This window comes from Lampris incognitus, chromosome 15 (genome assembly GCF_029633865.1).
Source record: "Lampris incognitus isolate fLamInc1 chromosome 15, fLamInc1.hap2, whole genome shotgun sequence".
Lineage (NCBI taxonomy): Eukaryota > Metazoa > Chordata > Actinopteri > Lampriformes > Lampridae > Lampris > Lampris incognitus.
In genome coordinates, this window is record NC_079225.1 from 15943334 (window position 1) to 15961799 (window position 18466).

Consider the following 18466-nt stretch of genomic DNA (forward strand, 5'->3'; position numbering starts at 1 on the left):
GCCGGTCGGCTGCGGTGGTGGTCGTGGTGTGGGGCGCGGTACCAGTTGGGCGGCGTTTTCACGCCGGAAGAGATGACGTAGCACAATTTCGCGTGTGCGCAGTTTCTGTAGCCATAGCTGTAGGGAAGTCTCCCCCCGGCGGTCTGTCTTGTTGTATATTTCGAGCCTTTGCTGTCACGCCGCCAAGCGTCTGAAAGGAGGAACTGCAGGCCGGAATCCGGATTTGTCCGTAAATCATCGCGGAGGTGTGGAGAAGGAAGAAAATAAATAGTAAAAAAAAAAAAACTGAAATGGTGATGGCCCAAGAGTACTAGTTGTGAGAATTTCTCATGAATTTTAATTATCGTGCCTATATACATTACTTTCAAATGGGGAATCCAAACACTAATTTTAATGTGAAAGAGTACTAATGTATTTGAATTGAAGTGCTATGTACTGTTTTTGTAGTCATTTTTTTACTCAGTGTAATGAATTGGAAAACACCCTTTACTGTTAATACAGTGGGGGGGGGGAACCCATGCAACTGATGTCCTTGTTTTGGTAGCTTTTTTTGTGTCTCTAGAGTGTTTTATATGACAAAATATTTTCTAGCCTTGATGTGCTTTTATTATTCGCCTTTTGATTTTGTACAGCAATGTGTTTGTCAGCATGAAACGTGTTTTATTCAGCTGTTGTGTCTTTGAGCACATATTGTGACATGAGGTATGTACATAAATGTTTGTACAAGGGCTACGATTTCTTAACCTTTTGACCTAATAATTGATAGCTTGGAAAAATAACTTTTTTTTCATAAATAATTCAAACAAATCCATCCTGAATTTGCGTCGAGTTTGTGCCTCTGTGTATGCATCATTGTCAACTGATTTTTAAACTGAACTAAACGAAGTTGTTGATAGCGAAAGCATCATGATTACTTATTTTCCTATTTAAGGAGTTTGTAACGCAAAATATGTCTTTATGCAATAAGAAAAGGGAAAACATGAGGATGGATGCCGCTCGTGTTGACCTAGAAAATAAGAGACAACAAAATACTTTGAGCAGGAGGCAACTGGTGACAAACAATTAAAAGTGGTTAAAAAGAATTAAGATAATGAAATCAAAGGTATTTCATAAAAAGCCTACGTAGGTACCATTTTAAGAGGTGGTTTGAATGTGAAAGGTGTTTCCCATAGGGGCCTTTTAGGACGTATTGTCATGGTTAAATTAAACAGGTGATCAAATGTAGAGATGCTAGAATTAAACAGCATATTGTGAAGTCTCTTCACTGGTACCACTTGTGCTCTGATACCCCTTTTAAATAGTCATCAGTGAGCTACATAACATTACGGTCATGATAGTTTTATTCAGTGTTTCTCAGAGAAACCCTTTTGTTGTAAGACACCAGAGGCCGGCCTCTGTACCCACAATACAAAATCATCTACAAATCAATAGGATTGTATGTAAGATTTAATTTTGTTTGCCACTAGGGGTCGCTCAATCAAAACATTGACCAAAAAACAAAAAAACGGAGTTTGAAGACGTCATGAAGTAGTAGTAGGATCATGGGAGTTGTTGTCTTCATTTTAAACAACAGGCCGATTAAAATCAATCTGACGTGACTTGGGCAGAAATCATGTTCACCGACGAGATAATGTATTCAAGTTTTAGTCACTTTACGCGTACTCACGTTTTGTCATTTCGTTCTAATGAAATAGCCGCAAGTTACAGAAATAGCCGCAAGTTACAGCTGCCACTACCCGGTGTGCGTCAGCCATAGTTGTGAGTCGCGCATGCGCCAAGGGGATATGACGTCATTGACTGAAAGAGAGATACCGTTATCTTAAATAAAATGAAGGATTTTTCTGGGTTTGAACATTGTTGGAAACATTTGAGATAATGCAAGTACACAACTTGAAACCACAATTACTCTTTTGGCATCTTTAACAATTAATTCGGTTTGCTTACATTTGATATCCAGTTGTCTGTTTGTCTACCCGATTGTTACATAACCTTATTCCCATAACCTAATTGTGGAACATTTAAACTTTGATTAAAAACTAAAATTAAGGATGTCAAAAAGGAAAAAAAAAAGTACAAAGAAATGAAACTAAAACCTTTCATCCAGCGGCCATGGGGGAGCAGCATGTCTGGTCACTAGGGGTCGCCAATGGACAGAGTGCCGCCTAACAAACACCTCCACTGTCATAACACAAGAAATTGAAACAAACCACCAAAACAAAAAACCCCAAAAAAAACCCACAAACAGAAATGCTGAGGGTGCAAATGTTTATTTCAGGATGTGGGGAAAAGGGGGAATGTTTTCAAAAACAGATATAGTACAGTGTCTTAGCATACAGTGTACAAACGCTGACAAACATGCTAAGCAGGTCCACACTTGCACATCATGGATCAAACAGACCCTGTGAAAAAACCTGACAGCACACAAAAGATAAAACTAGAGCACTGAGGAAAATTTGTATAAAGTACACATCTTTAAACTATGAGAGTTTCTCCATTGCTTGTCTCAACAAGTCAAGAGGCCACAGGACGTCCAACTATATAAACGTGTGTAGTAGTGCAAACTAGTGAAGAGATTTCAAAGGTGATAAATAATGAGTGGTCTTAGTGGTGATGGACAAGAGAAAACTTAGTGGCCAATGAGAAGCCCAACGCTTCAGCTGCAGTCGGACTAGCGGTGAAAAGCAAAGAACTCCAAACACTGACCAGACAAAGTTCTCTTCTCTGTAGGTTCCATGTTATTTGAAACTACCATCACCCTGGTTAAAAAAAAACAAAACAAAACAGATAGCAAAAATCATGAATTCTTAGACAACTGAGATCCATAATGGAGATACCATACAAATATTCACCTCTTGTTAAATTTTATACAGGCATTATACAAGGATGACATGGACCAAAGCAACCTTTCCTACATTAAATGGCACCAAAAGTTAACAATGAAATGGCCTAATCCTCTCAGATTGCTGCTTCAGTGGGCTAATTATAAAATACAAGCCACATTAATAGATGGACCACAATTAAGTGACAATACCCCTTTTCGTAGAAAATAAAAATACGGTGAAAAAAAAAAAGGTAAAAGCTTATAACCACTTAACAACCACCTGCCTTAATGTGATGTGAAATACAGTACACACTCAAGATGTATAACATAAATACATTGTTTTCATTGCTTTAAACTGCAGCTGTAAATCGTTCTTAAGTTTATATAGATCCTGAATGCATCACGGTTACATATTTACATAACTGTATGAGACGGGTGAGAAAGATGTGAAGTATAAATAGCATTGCATCAAGCGGCATCACTAGCTTGATGAATTCATCGAGTCTTGGCCAACTGATACAAGCAAGGAGGTGACCTCATATATCGCATGAAGAAAAACTGAAAAGGATCGATGACAAACCAGACTTAACCTTACAAGACCACACACACACCTCTGTATGCCAGGACAAAATAATTCGTTTTCATATAGACAACTACATAACAATTTGAAGTAAAAACGTTCAAAATACAGTTTTAGTTCTGACTTAAGGAAAATACTGGTGTAATCCTTTGTTTTTACAATCTTAAAAATTTCTCTGCTCGGACAGAACTGAAATAAATAATCTATCCAAACGCTTAAAAACATCAGTACTTTCCTTTAAATCGCAAGAATTAGGTTGTTTTCCCCCTTCAAAACAACGAAGCAGATGGCTGCATTGGCTTGGGGGGGCAAAACAATGATAACCACTCAGTGGCAGCTTTTCCCCACAAGATGTGAGGACAGGCAGCGGCATTCGGGAGCAGACAAGACACTTCCCCCTCAGTCCCTGTAAAGCTTTCCTGCAACTCTGAAGGTGGAGCAAAAAGCGAGTCCTTGTGTGAGAGGTTGGGTGGAGTGGCTTGGGGTGGGGGTTTGTTTGAGGAGAGGCAGATTAACTTCTCTGCTACGAAGAAACCGTGACAGGATTCAGAGAACCGTTGCGGATGTAGAACTTGGAGAATGCCTCTTCAAGAACTGATGTGAGTCGTGGCTGATCGCCCTGGAGAGACAGACCACGGGGTGGGGTGGTTAATACCTGGTCCAGTTGGCCAAAGCTGGCACAAACAGCAGGAGCAATGCAAGTTCAACAGGGCACTTAAGTCCCCTTACCTCACTGATGAACCCCAGCTGAACAAGCTCCACAGCTAGCTCCTGCACATTCTCATCTGCATTTTTTTTAAACAAATAAATAACAGGAGACAGTCAGAAGGTTACATTGGTAGTTGGGGATAGTGAGACAAGACGTTAAATGTGAGGTCAAAGGTTCAATCCCCTAAAAATGACAAAGTACCCCATCAATATTCAGGTGAACTGTGGGGAGAACCCCTGAACAGAATCCCCTTATCCCCTCGGCCGCCCCCAATTAATCACTCTGGATATGAGCATAGGCAGAATCCCCACAATCCCTTGCATTCTTAACCCAAGTGCTCTGAACAACCATTCAGTCTGTGTTAATGTTAGAAATTAAGGCTACTCACTTGGTAACAAATCACAGCTCAAGTGCCTGTTCAACTTATCTTCGAGTTTCAACAGCAACGTGAGCTGAAAGAGGAGTAAAATTATTTATTACAACAGCCCGGAAAAACACAAGGCATGCCCAAAAGCGGAAAAAAAGATTACGCAGTGACTTGTGAGACAAGGGCCGACTTAGCTGAGACTTACATGATGTTTGGTCCCCTCGTCAACAGGCTCAATGTTGCACTGCATCTGGAGGACCTGAGGAATTAAACAAGGACAACGGTTTAGAGGCCAGAGCTGGAGATTCTGGTCAGAGCTATTCAAAAAGTAATGACTACACATACATAACCTCCGAATGTTTGTGGGTTTTTCAGCTGAGAAGACCATTTTGGAGACAATACTGTTATAATTTCTTAAACCCATTAAACTTGATTGATTTGGTTGTAAAAAAACACACCAGAAAACAGCTTTTCATGGGGTTGCAATTCAACGGCAGCCCTAATCTGAACCACTCAGGGTGTACTCTCAATGAAGGGTATACAAGTTTCAAAAGGAAAACTAGTGCTTATCTTCTTCCTGTAAAGATTACAAGCGATTTAATTATTTCACACAGGTCTACCCATGTCTGCGTCACTAACCCTTCAAATCCCTTGGTCCTCTTTTAGTTGGCAAAAATCATTTAATTGTGTTAACCTGTGTGGATCACCAGATTGGTGGGGATTTAGTACAGCAAGAAACTCCGGTGACTGATAACTATCAAACACAGGAAACATACTAAATCATGGGATTGTCTAAGTAAACAAACAGTTGCCATGAAAATACTGTCATACAGCATTTGAATGAAGACATGGTCCTGACCCTTCCTCTAGTCTAGTCCTTACCTTCCTGGTTTCCAGCTCTGCAGGCTCCGGCGTCGGGGTTTTTACTGAGGGGGGAACCACAGGTGACTTCACCGTCTCCTGCTGGGGTTGTTGTAGGTGAGACATCCCAAAAGCAGTCAGAGGGTAGATCCCATTCCTTTTACACCAGAGAGAAATGAAAACAGAGTGTTACTCATTCCCTTTTTTCCCACCTAGACTGTCCCATCCAGACCGGGACCTTCAACTTGTTTCAACCTTCCGGTCAAAGGCTTTTAGCTACTGCCAATGTGAAACCAAAATTTTTTCAACCATCACTTATGATGTGAAAATCTCTCTTTCTCTCATCTTTTCCTAGATCTAAGGCAGGGGTTTTCAAAGTGTGAGGCGCGCCTCCCCTGGGGGACGCCAGAGAGCTTCAGGGGAGGCGCAGTGTGAGAAAAAAAAAATGTGAAGAAAAAGTAACTGTAAACATCTAGCTAAATTTAGTTAACTTCAGCAATGCTTGGAGCAAAATGGATCGCTTTTTAGTAACATTACCTACAGTGAGAAAGGAGACAGCGTCTGGGGCAAGCAGAAAACGGAGGAAGTATGACCGTGACTTTAAAACATAAAGATAAAGATGTTTAAAAATGTTTGAAAAAGATGTTTAAAAAGATGTTTAAAACGTTTAAATTTTTTTAAAAAGATGTTTAAAACATACAGATGTTTAAAAATGTTTGAAAAAGATGTTTAAAACATTTGAAAATGTTTGAAAAAGATGTTTAAAATGTTTAAAAAGATGTTTAAAACGTAAAGATAAAGATGTTTAAAAATGTTTGAAAAAGATGTTTTAAAAAATAAAAGATCATCTTCAAAGATGTATCATTTATTGTTGAAACCTGTTTTTATACCTGAGTGGAACATACATTATAGCAACAACAATAATAGTAATAATAGCAATAATAATTGGGAGGGGGGGCGCAGCTGTTTTTATGTTCTCTGAGGGGAGGCTCACTTTCCTACACTTTGAAAACCCGTGATCTAAGGGAAACAGTTAAAAACTGCATAGAAAGACAATGTCCACATACAAATAGCATAGGTGTTTTGCTACAGATTACTTGGAACACGCTCAGAACCTGAGACTCTTCAGTACAACAAATTGCATGGTCGTTCCCTCACCTCACATCTTCAAGGAATTTGTCCAGCTCAAGAGCGGGAAATTGGGAGAGCCTGAAGAGAAGGACAGATTGAGGTTAATGTTAATGTCAGTCAGGTATCCAGTTGGGATAGTGCAGTAATTTATCAACATGGAGAAAAAAAGAAAACAACAGGAATAAAGCTCATCTTGGTTTGACTTTATGAAATAATAATAATAATGGTACACAAATATGCTTAAATCAGATTTCAATTTTCATATCTATAAACCTTGATAACAAAACATTCATTAATTCATTAAATATAAATTACTTATTGTAGTTTTTTTCCAACGCTCTATCCATAACTTCTCAACGGACTCAAGAACTGTGCAGGAGGAGTCTAGTCCAGGACTGTGACATTTTAGCTGACGATTATCACAAATAACTGTGATTAACGATTTAATTGTTTTTTGCTCTTCATTTTATGCTACTCATATAGCATAAGCCTGGAGGCCTTTGCATAGCAAGGCCAAATTTTTCATGTGTGTTCTCAAATCAGACACCGTGGTCCAAAAACAAACAAATCTCTGAGCTTGTTGATGGACGCTAAAAAAAAATTTCAGAAAATCCTCTCTACAATTCTTTTCTGTTACTCTTCTATATTTATGATGGATTGGAGTGGCTGAGTAAATGAGTAGATGAAACATGAGGTCATATCTAGTAGTGTACAGACTTTTTGGACTACAAACTGGACTTAGTGTGCAAAGGCGGTAATAACTGTGTAATAAGTAAGCCACATAAACCTTACAAAGAAGAAGAGCTGTTGATAAACTTTAAACACTGGAACATAGAAGTGCCTTGTTTGTTTTTTTTGGCTTTGTAAAGAAAAATTGCACAGGAAAATTTTGACAAATAATAACGTCTAGCAGCGTCTTTGGGAGACTGTCTTGGCCCCATTTCTCGTTTTACAAATGCTCGATGCAAACGAAAAGAAATTGACAAAACATCCACAATATCTCTAAAAAGGTTTGACGCTCGCCACTTTTGTCACATGAACCCTAATCTGTGCATGATTAATGCAATTAACGCAAAGCAACAGCCGATTATACAAGACAACGAGCAGCAATTAAATTCTATCTTCTTCAAACACAACAGCCAGCTTTAAGGAGGAATGGTAAAGGCAAACAAAATGTTGTTTAAGCAGCGCCCTCTTTCAGTTAACAAAACTTTTTTTCAGCCCAAAATGGCAAATACAAATGGCTAGTAAATGTAAAGCAAAATGACAAGGCTGTCAACATTTGCTGATTTTAAAGCCAACTTCTTGCAGAAAACCGCAGCAATGTTCCCATCAAGCTATTTTGAAGCTGTGAATCAAAATTAAAATATCACATGCAAGTTATTACACTTGCTTGAGGTGGACAACAGACGTGTCGGTGAGGAGATTAAGCAACAAGAGGTGATGGAAAACAGGGTCTTAGAAATTCTGCAGTGGCAAAACAAATGGGAGGAATGAATGGGGTTGAATGGAAACACAAAAACCACACACAGAGCATGTCCTGTTGCAATGTTGGAAGCTAGAAAAGTGCAAAAAAAAAAATCAACTTTCATTTTACATTTTATTAATATCTTTTTCCTGTTTAGGACTACATGAACTGTATGTGTGGTGGCTTTGATGCTTGCACTCTATATGATGGTAATATAAAATATTTAGGATTATTTTCAATTCTGAATAAGGATGTTAGTTAAATTCCTTGAATTCAAGGGATGTCTTTAACAAGGAACAGACAATACTACATATTTACTACTTAAAGATGGTACAGAAAGCAGTAGATTATGAGACTTACTTCATCTGGATGCCTTCCTTGGCTTCAACTATCACCAAGTTGGGGTCCATGTTCTTTGTCATCTCCTCTAATGCATTTTCTGGAATCATGTCTACAGATAAGGGCAGAACGATACAATCGGATAAGAGCACTCAGACACCCCACAGTTATTTCTGCTATAACATAATCCTTTACATTAATGTAGGGAGAGATGAGTTTACGATTAAGACAGGTGATATGTTTATCCTTTGAACAAAACTAGCATTTTATGACAACAAATTAGATGCACATCATCAACTGATAGTGTTTTCCACACCGATACAGTATTTTGGCAAACCAGCCATGTAAATCCACTTCAGCCAAGTATCTTTTTGTATTCAATTGGGTGCTGTGATACACTACGTTGTCATTCATATCTGACATTTGCTACTGATATTCTACATGAGGATTAGATGTTAAGTGTAGAATGTAACGTCAGGAATGAGCGAAGTCTAAAACTCTGACCCCCCGTTTTATTTTGGGTTGTCGTGTGGGTTGGAGTTGACATGGGGAGGAGGGAGGGGTCATGTCAATTTGTGATGGTGTGAACTGTGAGGGAAAGGTGTCTTATGGCAGAGTCACGAAAGTGCCCATGCTTATGGTGCGTTCACACCAAAGGCAACACCAAACTTTGGCACAGCAGAAGTCTCTTGGCCTTCAACTGACTTTGAGAGAGAGCAGCTCTGATTGGTTCGCTACAAGTGATACTGTCAACCATCGCCCTCATGTCACATAACTTAGGCCAAACAGTGGATTGTTGTGCAAAATCTCCTCTTTCAAACTGACTTTTCATTGACTCACGGCCACTCTCACCATTGAATTAAATGGTGAGAGTGGCCGTGAGTCAATGAAAGGCCACGTTATTGAAAGATGAGCTCTAAAATAGGAAAGAGGATTCAGCAGTAATGCCAAACTTGCAACATTTTCACAGTGCAAGGAAAATACCTTTTGTAATTTCTAGAAAATGTGCTATTGCAGGGCGCCCGCGTGGTGGTCTATTCCGTTGCCTACTAACACGGGGCTTGCCGGTTCGAATCTCTGTGTTGCCTCCGGCTTGGTTGGGCGTCCCTACAGACGCAATTGGCCGTGTCTGTGGGTGGGAAGCCGGATTGTGGGTATGTGTCCTGGTCGCTGCACTAGCGCCTCCTCTGGTCAGTTGGAGTGCCTGTTGGGGGTGGGGGGGGGAGCAATACCATGATCCTCCAATGTGCTAAATCCCCCTGGCGAAACTCACTGCCAGGTGAAAAGAAGCGGCTGGCGACTCCACATGTATGGAGGAGGCATGTGGCAGTCTGCAGCCCTCCCTGGATCGGCAGAGGCGGTGGAGCAGCCACCGGAAAGGCTCGGAAGAGTGGGGTAATTGGCCGGATACAATTGGGGAGAAAAAGGGGGGGGGGTCCCCCAAAAATAAAAATGTGCTATTGCAGGTATCTATAGTGGTGAATGGGGATAGGATGGGTGTAGCGCCAACCTGCGGCTACACCTCACAACAGAAAACCACAACAGTAACATACACCAAAATGAAAAAAAAAAATAGAGGTTGCAGATTCCCCACATTAAAGATTCTACTTTTAACTTTGCTGAATGAAATAACGATTAAAAATACACCAAACAGCTAAAATAAGGTCTCAAAGCGTTTAGTGTGCATGTGTTTACACTCACGCTGATGGCTGACAATGCAGTGTGCAGCCAGTAGCTTCAGTAGTGGCACCTCAAACAAGGCCTGGTGAAACAACAGCTCCTTAGCCGTGGGTCGCTTACTGGGGTCTACCTCCAGACACTTCTGAATGAACTCCTGGAAAAAGAGAAAAAATTAAGATGAGCATCTCAGTTTCCAGCTCACAGAACCAAAAATAGGTTTTGAACTGTCGCGGAAATTGCCCGCGAACACTGAACTATCATGAAATAACACATAAAACACTGACGGGTTGAGGATTGAAATATGTTGTATACAAATATATTGGAGAGAACACCTTGATACAGAAGTCAAAAGGACATTGTCTCTTCAAGGAGAGAAGAGCTCAGTGTCTTCATAGCTATCAGCGAAACAAAAGTTCTGCATACAAACAAATTCTAGCAAGAGTTGAACACAAGTATTACTTTCTACAGAAACACAAGCAAAGGGCAACATGAGACTCGGGGGCCCTTGAAGATTCTCCCATGCGATGCATCTCCTGACAGCACTTGTCTATCCCCTGACACCACATCACACAACCTCCTTTAGGGTTTATTTGGCCAACATAGCAACAAAGGCATAAAGAAACAAATACACAATGAATGAGTGATAAGTTAGTCTACTTTTACAGAAGGTTTTGCACTAAACTCTCTCACCCGTTGTAGCGGGTCCTCTAGGGACTGAATGGCACTGTTTATGGCTTCTTGGGACACATAGGACGACTCTCCGTTACTCTGGATTTCAAGTACAGCCATCTAAGGAGGGAAAGGACAGGGAAATACGGACATTGGAGTCAAATCATAGATGGAAACACAAATGACAAGCAAACAAAGGGTAGTGTAACACAACTTATGTCCTTGTTAACACACTGGAGAGAAAACGCAAACAATTTGTAACAGGTGATGCGCTCGAGGAGAGTTCCCCCCGCTTTTCTCCCCAGTTGTATCTGACCAATAACCCCACTGTTTCGAGCTGTCCCAGTCGCTGCCCCACCCCCTCTGCCAATCCAGGGAGGGCTGCAGACTACCACATGCCTCCTCCAATACATGTGGAGTTGCCAGCCACTTCTTTTCACCTGACAGTGAGGAGTTTCACCAGGGCGACGTAGCATGTGGGAGGATCAGGCTATTCCCCCCAGTTCCCCCTCCACCCTGAACAGGCGCCCCGACCGACCAGAGGAGGCACTACTGCAGCGACCAGGACACATACCCACATTCGGCTTCCCACCCGCAGACACGGCCAATTGTGTCTGTAGGGACACCCGACCAAGCCGAAGGTAACACGGGGATTCAAACCGCCGATCCCTGTGATGGTAGGCAACGGAATAGCCCGCTATGCCACCAGAAACGCCCCTTGGCGAGTTATTTTAAGATCAAATTTTGCTGTAGTGGCGATGGGAGATAAAGCAACAATAGGTATGTCTTCAGATAAGACAAGTGTGTCCAGTTTTAGTCAACATCATTTAGTAAAAAGCATGTGGCTATTATTATTTAAACTCTACTGAAATGCTCAACAGGCAAACCATGCACTTGTTGACCACTTATCGACTACTCATGACATCCCATAAACAACACCGTTTAGGAATGAGGGATTAGACTGGTAGCTAGATTGAGATTAATAACTCGTTGTGTGAAAGAGGCATGCCCTCACCTCTAAGGCGCACATTCCAAAGGAATAGATATCCACAGCTGTGGTGACATCAGCAACAGCTGAAAGCAGATATTGTGTTTAGTCATCACATAAGTGTGAGTGTTTTGGGCCCTCAGCCCCTATCAGTACATAAAAAAGTGACGCACTAGTTGCGATCTCACCTCCATACTCCGGAGCAAAAAAATGTAGACTCTTCTGTTCCTCCCGGCAGGTTTTGACATGGTTATTAATGGTGTCAGGAGCCACTGAAAGAGTAGGTAAAGCAATGAGCAGAAATATTGATAGTAATCATATTCAACTCTCAAAAAACAGTCTTGGTAATATTTGAAGCATTACTTTTAAAAATCACAAGGGCAAATGTAACAATTAATGACATACTGTAAAATGAATAGGAAACAAATACATGTATACGAGACAAAAGTCCCACAATGAGGAAAACCATCCATTATCCAAACAGCTTATCCTGCTCTCAGGGTCACGGGGATGCTGTAGCCTATCGCAGCAGTCATTGGGCAGCACGCAGGGAGACACCCTCGACAGGCTGCCATGCCATTACAGGGCTGGCTGACACACACACACATACACACACACACACACACCTAGGGGCAATTTAGTACGGCCGATTCACCTGACCTACATGTCTTGGACAATGGGAGGAAACCGGAGCCCCCGGAGGAAATCCATGCAGACACGGGGAGAACATGCAAACTCCACACAGAGGACGACCCGGGATGACGCCCAAGGTTGGACTACCCCGGGGCTCGAACCCAGGACCTTCTTGCAACTGCGCTAACCACTGCGCCATCGTGCCGCCCATGAGGAAAACCAGTGATTGGTTTTATGCTACCCCTGATTAAATTTTTGACTCGGGCCAAATCTCCTAGTTATAATTCCTCTACTGACACCCACCTGAGCCAATCTTTATGAGGCCATTGTGCTGGATGAATATGGTGTCGCAGGTCAGGTTGCCATGGATGATTGGAGATTCACACAAGTGAAGGTAACTGAGGACAAAGGATGGAGACCAAGGTAAGAATAATATCCCACTGCGAGGCGGGAAAATCTGCAGGCCACAGTGGTTGACAGCTTCCAAAGTTCTCCTGTCACTTTCATTAATATTACTAGTGCAAAACAAAACGTTGTTGAGAAGAACACAAAAAAAAAAGACTTATGAACCATGGCTGGTTATTTGCTCCAGTGGTTGGTGTGCTAGACAAACTTGTCAGCCACCGTCAAACTTCGCCTGCATTTGGATTGGAGTTCATGTAATTTTACACACAGTCAAAAAAAAATACCCAATGATGGGCTTTGGAAAACTAGCATGCAAAACCAAACTATATGAGATACTCACCTTAAAGCAGACAGTATCTGTGTGCACCAGCGCTTCCACGCCTAATAAAAATGTAAGGAAATTAATAAATAAAAAACGGCAGATAATGTCAAACATGTCCCTCGAATTAGCTTTCCACTTATATAAAACTTGTGAGCTTGACTTCCGAATAATTATTTCAACTATATCTGTATTTTTCAAGCCTGCTAAATTCAACTGATGAACACTGCAAGTTAGAATAACTAGGACAATGCTCCCAAAAAGTAAGGAAAGTTTTTTTAGTGGAGCTTAGAGACAAGGTAAGCACAACCAGGGGACACAGAGGAGTCTATTTTTAGAGGCCAAGTTTGACATAATGTGAAAATAGTTTACCCTACATACCTTTTCGTTCATGGTCTTGTGGTTTTTCTTGGTCTTTTTCAGAAACTGTTTTAGACTTCCTGACGACATGTATTCAGTGATGAAAATGACCTGTTGATGAAAAAAATGAATTCATAAAAGGTCTATGTAACACCTTTGACATTTTTCTTGCTATATTTACGTGAAACAGCATTTGTAAGATGATCACCTACCCGAGCTCTGTTCTCTTTCACGTCAGCCCAATACTTATGGAACTTCACAATGTTCAAATGCTCCAACTGGATCAAATTGTCAAAAACCGCTTTAACTTTTTCCTGGGGGGGTTGGAAGGTGTGAAATATGTATTTAGCCATTTTAACATATCCTATTTTAACACATCTATTACATATGCAAACACAACTGGAGCAATGTGCACTATAGTCCTTCTGAATAAAGCAATTTTAATGATGCTTGAAATCCAAAGTGTTTTACCTGGAAAGAGCTTAACTACTGTGGCCAATAAAGCCTATTATGTTGAATTTAAGTCTGGTTGAACCACAAACACAGTTCTTTTCTGACAACATGTCAGACAGTAGGTGCTCTACAGCATCATGGCTGGAAAGCACCCTGTGAACATGCACTCTACTGTATGTCACTAAGGTGCTCCACTGGAGCAGTTGAGGTTGGGGAACTTCTCATGGGGGGATGTCGAGTTCAAGTTTGCATGCTGATTTACTCACACATTCTCAATTTTTTTTTTAACAATTTATTTCTGATTTTTCCCTTTTTTCTCCCAATTTAGTGGCCAATCGATCCCTATTTTAATTCAAACACCCACCCTCGCACTGCATGCATTCGCCAACTGCATCTCTCCGGCCGGCAGTCTCGAAGGAGACCGCCTCCCCACTTTCGTGACAAGGCGACTCCAGGCTGAACCACTGTTTCCTCTGACACACACAGAGACGCACTCACGTGACGAACACAAGCCGACTCCGCCCCCCTCCCGAAGACAGCGCTTGCCAATGATCGCTGCTTCATCGAGTCCGGCCATAGTCGGATCCGACGAGACCGGGGCGCGAACCCCAGTCCCCAGTGGGCAACTGCATCGACACAAAGCCGATGCTTAGACCGCTACACCACCGCGGACCCACACATTCTCAATTTAAGAAAACATTGGCTTTGAGAGTGATGAAAAGAGTGCCTCTACACAAAATGTATCACCTGACAAACAAAGACAATGAGCTATAATGAACCTTAGAACAGCACTTGAGTAATCTCCATTCGCAGAACAAAACCTGCCAACAGGCCTTGAAAATACGATATTATTACAGCACAACTTCATGGTAGGACAGTACCCTAGTTAGAGAGGCTGCTGCAATGCTAAAAGCTCAAAGATCCAGGCTATAGTCCCTGTGAGTGACCATCAACAAGAAGGTACCAAGACACTGATCTGCTCAATGACTGTAAGATAGCTGGGAGAAGAGTGGCAGCTCCGCAAAATGAAATAAAAGGTTCGCATATTTGTATACTAGCTGTGTGCATTGTCACGCACCAATAACAAATAAATTGTTTTCGTAACTAAACAGGAACTGTGTGATTTGTTATGGTGCTGGCAACAACGAGTCTGACCACTTTGTTTCGTCTCTTGCTTGCTTCCATAGAAAAACACTAACAGGCCCTTTAACATGGAGCTAGTGAGTTCACAGATAGGAACGCAAACAAACACCGAAAAAGCGAACTTTGCAAAGTAAGATTATTTTCCAAGAAATTTTGATACTTTGCACTTTATATATGGATACCGCTTCCCATCACAAATATCCCACATCAACAACATTGTCATGAAAAGTTTTCCAAAGTGTAAAACTGTAGAGAACACCCACAGTGATCATTGATCAAATCTCTCACTGGTAGCCCAGATGGACTCACCTCTTGCAGTTTGAAGTTCTTCCTCTCGGAGAACATGACCTCGTTCCAAACCACTTCGACTCCTTCTTCAGTGTCCATGGCCAAGTAAGCATTATCAATCCCAGGAACATTGCGCTGATTTACCTAATGGGGACAAAATGATACATGGAGTGTTAGGTCATTCTTAACCTTAATAAAAATGAGGAAACACAGTGTCATAGAAGAGAAGCACCGCTGTTGTTGACATGAACAGAACCGTACAGGGTCATTGTCTTAAGCTTGTAACCGGAAGTAGACCTAGTACTGACTGCATATTTTCAAATGAGTAGCCAACATCACATATCATTTACATAACATCCTGACAGTATGCTGAACAATGACACTGTAAAAGAAATGCTTTTGCACAGGTTCAGCAGAGCTCAAGTTAGCTCATCTGAAAAAGCAACCGGTGACATCAAATACCTACAAACTTTTCATCAAAGATTGATTTGGTTGAGCATGTTAAAGGTGATAGAGCACATCTTACATCTGATGGCGTTTCTGTGAAATCCTACATCTAATGAAGCAACATGGGCACAACCAATAGAACCAATAGAATGCAAGGGAGAGGCCAAGAGAAAATAGTGGTGGGGACGCACAATGTATTTTTTGCCAGCTATCTTACTGACGAGGATTGCATTAATTAAAGCAACAACAACAACAACAAACCTTACAACAGCATATTTTTTGGATGCACTTTGGAGGGGTTGCAACCCAACGACCCCCCCCCACCCCCACCCCAATCTACACAGACGGTATAGCTAAACATGAGGCAATTTGTGAGTGAGTAAAATGGTAGCTAAGTCCATGAGGTGCTTTACATCTAATAAAACTGCCCCCCTCCCCACCCCACTACCACCACCACCACCACCACCACACACATACATACATACATACACACTGTGTACCTCTTCTCTGCGTTTCTGCCAACGTCCACAGGGGCTTTCCTCCAAAATCTCTGACTCGTCCTCACTCTCTTCCTCCTCATCTTCCGTGGCTGCTGTCGGGGGAGGAGGCTGTGTCGCCGTTGACACAGGGGGGGACACCGATTGACCCGCGGGCGCAGCAGCCGCCGAGTCCGGCTTGCCCTCCTGGACGGGGTCTGGGGCCTGCTTCCCCTCGCCCTCAGACATCTCCTCCAGTCAGGCCCCGCTGCCTGCTGGGAGGTGTCGAGAAAACCAGCGCCGGTTACACTTGACGCCACTCGTGCTCGCACATTCGCAGGTGACCGAAGAGAACTTTAAAAATTTATTTATTTATTTATTTTTTTTTTTTACAAATGAGTCAATCTTTTTAACGCTTGCTCGCTAAACGCAACTTAAAGGCAGGCGACTTTTCGAGAGCTGGCAAGTGGCGCTAGTTAAGGCAGGCTGTGGCTGCAACACTTTGCAGAGGAGGATGACTTAACAGGAAGCTCGCGTTCCAGTGAGGAGAGGCCGCAGCGGTTACGAGACACCGACTCACTCGCAGTTACAGACGTGAGGGGGAAACACACACAGGACGTCCATTAAACCTACGTGATCGACTCTGGAGCTGTGCCGATGCCAGCCTCCAGCCTCCAGCCGGCCGGCACACTCCCACTGCAGCAGGACCCCCCGGGCTGTTAGCGTGGCTCGCCGTGACGTCCTCCTTGCTACACTGCGTGGACGGTGGCGCTAGCTTCAGGTAAAAGTTGTCGATTTCAGCCTAGCAGACGGTTTGGGTAACTGCTGTTTAGCTGACATCTAACTACCCACGTTACCTGGCTTGGCTCTGCTCTCGTTGAGATGTCGGCCGAGGTCCAGCTTGCCGGCTCACAGGCGGCTAGAAAGGGTCCCGACCGCCCGCCTCTCAAGACTCCCGTGCGCCGGGGCCGATTAGCTAGCCGGATATTCTGGTACGCTCCGCCGGCAGCGTTGGGTTGCACCTATCCCGTGTCACATTCATTGACTTTTCTTCCCTTGCGTCACGGCGTTTCATTGAATCCCGATTAAAAAAACAAAAAAGAAATCAATTAACGACAGCTATAGAATCGCGGGGGTGGATGTGAACTGACTCTAAACTTGAGACGACAGCTAGCTACGGATAATATGGCGACTACGTCGCTATGTCTGCGGACAGCGCTGTCTGGGAGAGCGAGCTCAGCTGACGTCACTGGCGGGGTTGCCGAATCTGCGTTATCCTGCTTTCACGGCACCCGGAAGGGGCTGGCGTCGATTTCTGTTGGCGGAGTTGCTGATTTGTTCTTATTTTTGAGTTGCGTTTCCCCGCCTTCACGCCCGATACCGTAGTATAGTTAAGTGAGAAATCTCTCTTAAGTACACACCTGAGACAATTGCATATTATCGCGGTTTGATTATGCGATACACTATGCCCTGTAATCAGTTAAATCCACATCACTTTCTTCAGGGACCTGCAAGACTCTCAGAGGTGGCCCCTGACCTGTCAGGACTTAAGGCATTTGCCATTCCATTTGTAAGTAGTAAGCACTGAAAGAGATCTAGCCATATACAATTGATGGCCCTGATTCCCCACTGTGAATGGAGGACTCCATTTATTGCAGGAGGGCAAGGCTGGGCTATATTGACAAAATAAAATTTAACGATTTTTTTTGACTGACTACCTCAATATTAATAATGTGTTGATGTTTTGGGGATGACTATTGCTGCTTTCATAAGATATTCACACACAAGAACATTTTGAAAGATGATCTTTAGCAACGAGGATGTGATGACCAGGCACGTAGAGACATTCATTGTTAATTTCAATCAGTTGAAACAGTTGAATCTACTCCTACTCCTCCTACTCCTCCTCCTACTCCTTACTACTACAACTACTACTTTCAGCTGTTCCTGTCAGAGGTCACCACAGTGGATCATCCGTTTCCATCTCTTCCTGTTCTCTGCATCTTCCTGTCACACCAGCCACCGGCATATCCTCCCTCACCACATCCATAAACCTCCTCTTTGGCCTTCCTCTTTTCCTCTTCCCTGGCAGCTCCATATTCAGCATCCTTCTCCCAATATACCCAGCATCTCTCCTCCACACATGTCCAAACCATCTCAATCTTGCCTCTCTCACTTTGTCTCCAAACCACCCAACCTGAGCTGTCCCTCTAGTATACTCATTCCTAATCCTGTCCTTCTTCATCACTCCAAATGGAAATCTTAGCATCTTCAACTCTGCCACCTCCAGCTCCACCTCCTGTCTTTTCATCAGTGCCACTGTCTCCAA

At 42.6% G+C, this 18466-nt stretch overlaps 1 protein-coding gene across 3 annotated transcripts; it reads right to left on the bottom strand.

The window, feature by feature from the left end:
* Nucleotides 1-2255: 2255 nt before the first annotated feature.
* Nucleotides 2256-17341, bottom strand: nrbp1 (nuclear receptor binding protein 1). 3 transcript variants are annotated; one of them, XM_056295002.1, is made up of 18 exons: nt 16995-17341; nt 16162-16409; nt 15236-15358; nt 13543-13644; nt 13352-13441; nt 12992-13032; nt 12550-12644; nt 11802-11885; nt 11641-11699; nt 10647-10745; nt 9978-10110; nt 8298-8388; nt 6497-6547; nt 5360-5495; nt 4683-4736; nt 4499-4562; nt 4131-4186; nt 2256-4020 (listed from the first exon to the last, which is right to left on the bottom strand). In XM_056295002.1, exons 2-18 carry the CDS (start codon nt 16384-16386, stop codon nt 3925-3927), a joined length of 1599 nt encoding a protein of 532 aa, XP_056150977.1. In that variant the 5' UTR covers nt 16387-16409; nt 16995-17341; the 3' UTR covers nt 2256-3924. The 3 variants fall into 3 exon arrangements, with proteins under 3 accessions (XP_056150977.1, XP_056150978.1, XP_056150976.1); XM_056295003.1 differs by having other exon boundaries at nt 16162-16412; XM_056295001.1 differs by having other exon boundaries at nt 16162-16412; nt 16771-17341.
* Nucleotides 17342-18466: the final 1125 nt, after the last annotated feature.

Coding starts and splice junctions, on each gene's coding strand:
- nrbp1 (XM_056295002.1), bottom strand. CDS start 16,386: ATGTCTGAGGGCGAGGGGAAGCAGGCCCCAGACCCCGTCCAGGAGGGC. Junction 4,563..4,682: donor ACGAGGGGACCAAACATCAT/GTAAGTCTCAGC, acceptor CTCCTCTTTCAG/CTCACGTTGCTGTTGAAACT. Junction 4,021..4,130: donor AGCTGGGGTTCATCAGTGAG/GTAAGGGGACTT, acceptor CTGTCTCTCCAG/GGCGATCAGCCACGACTCAC.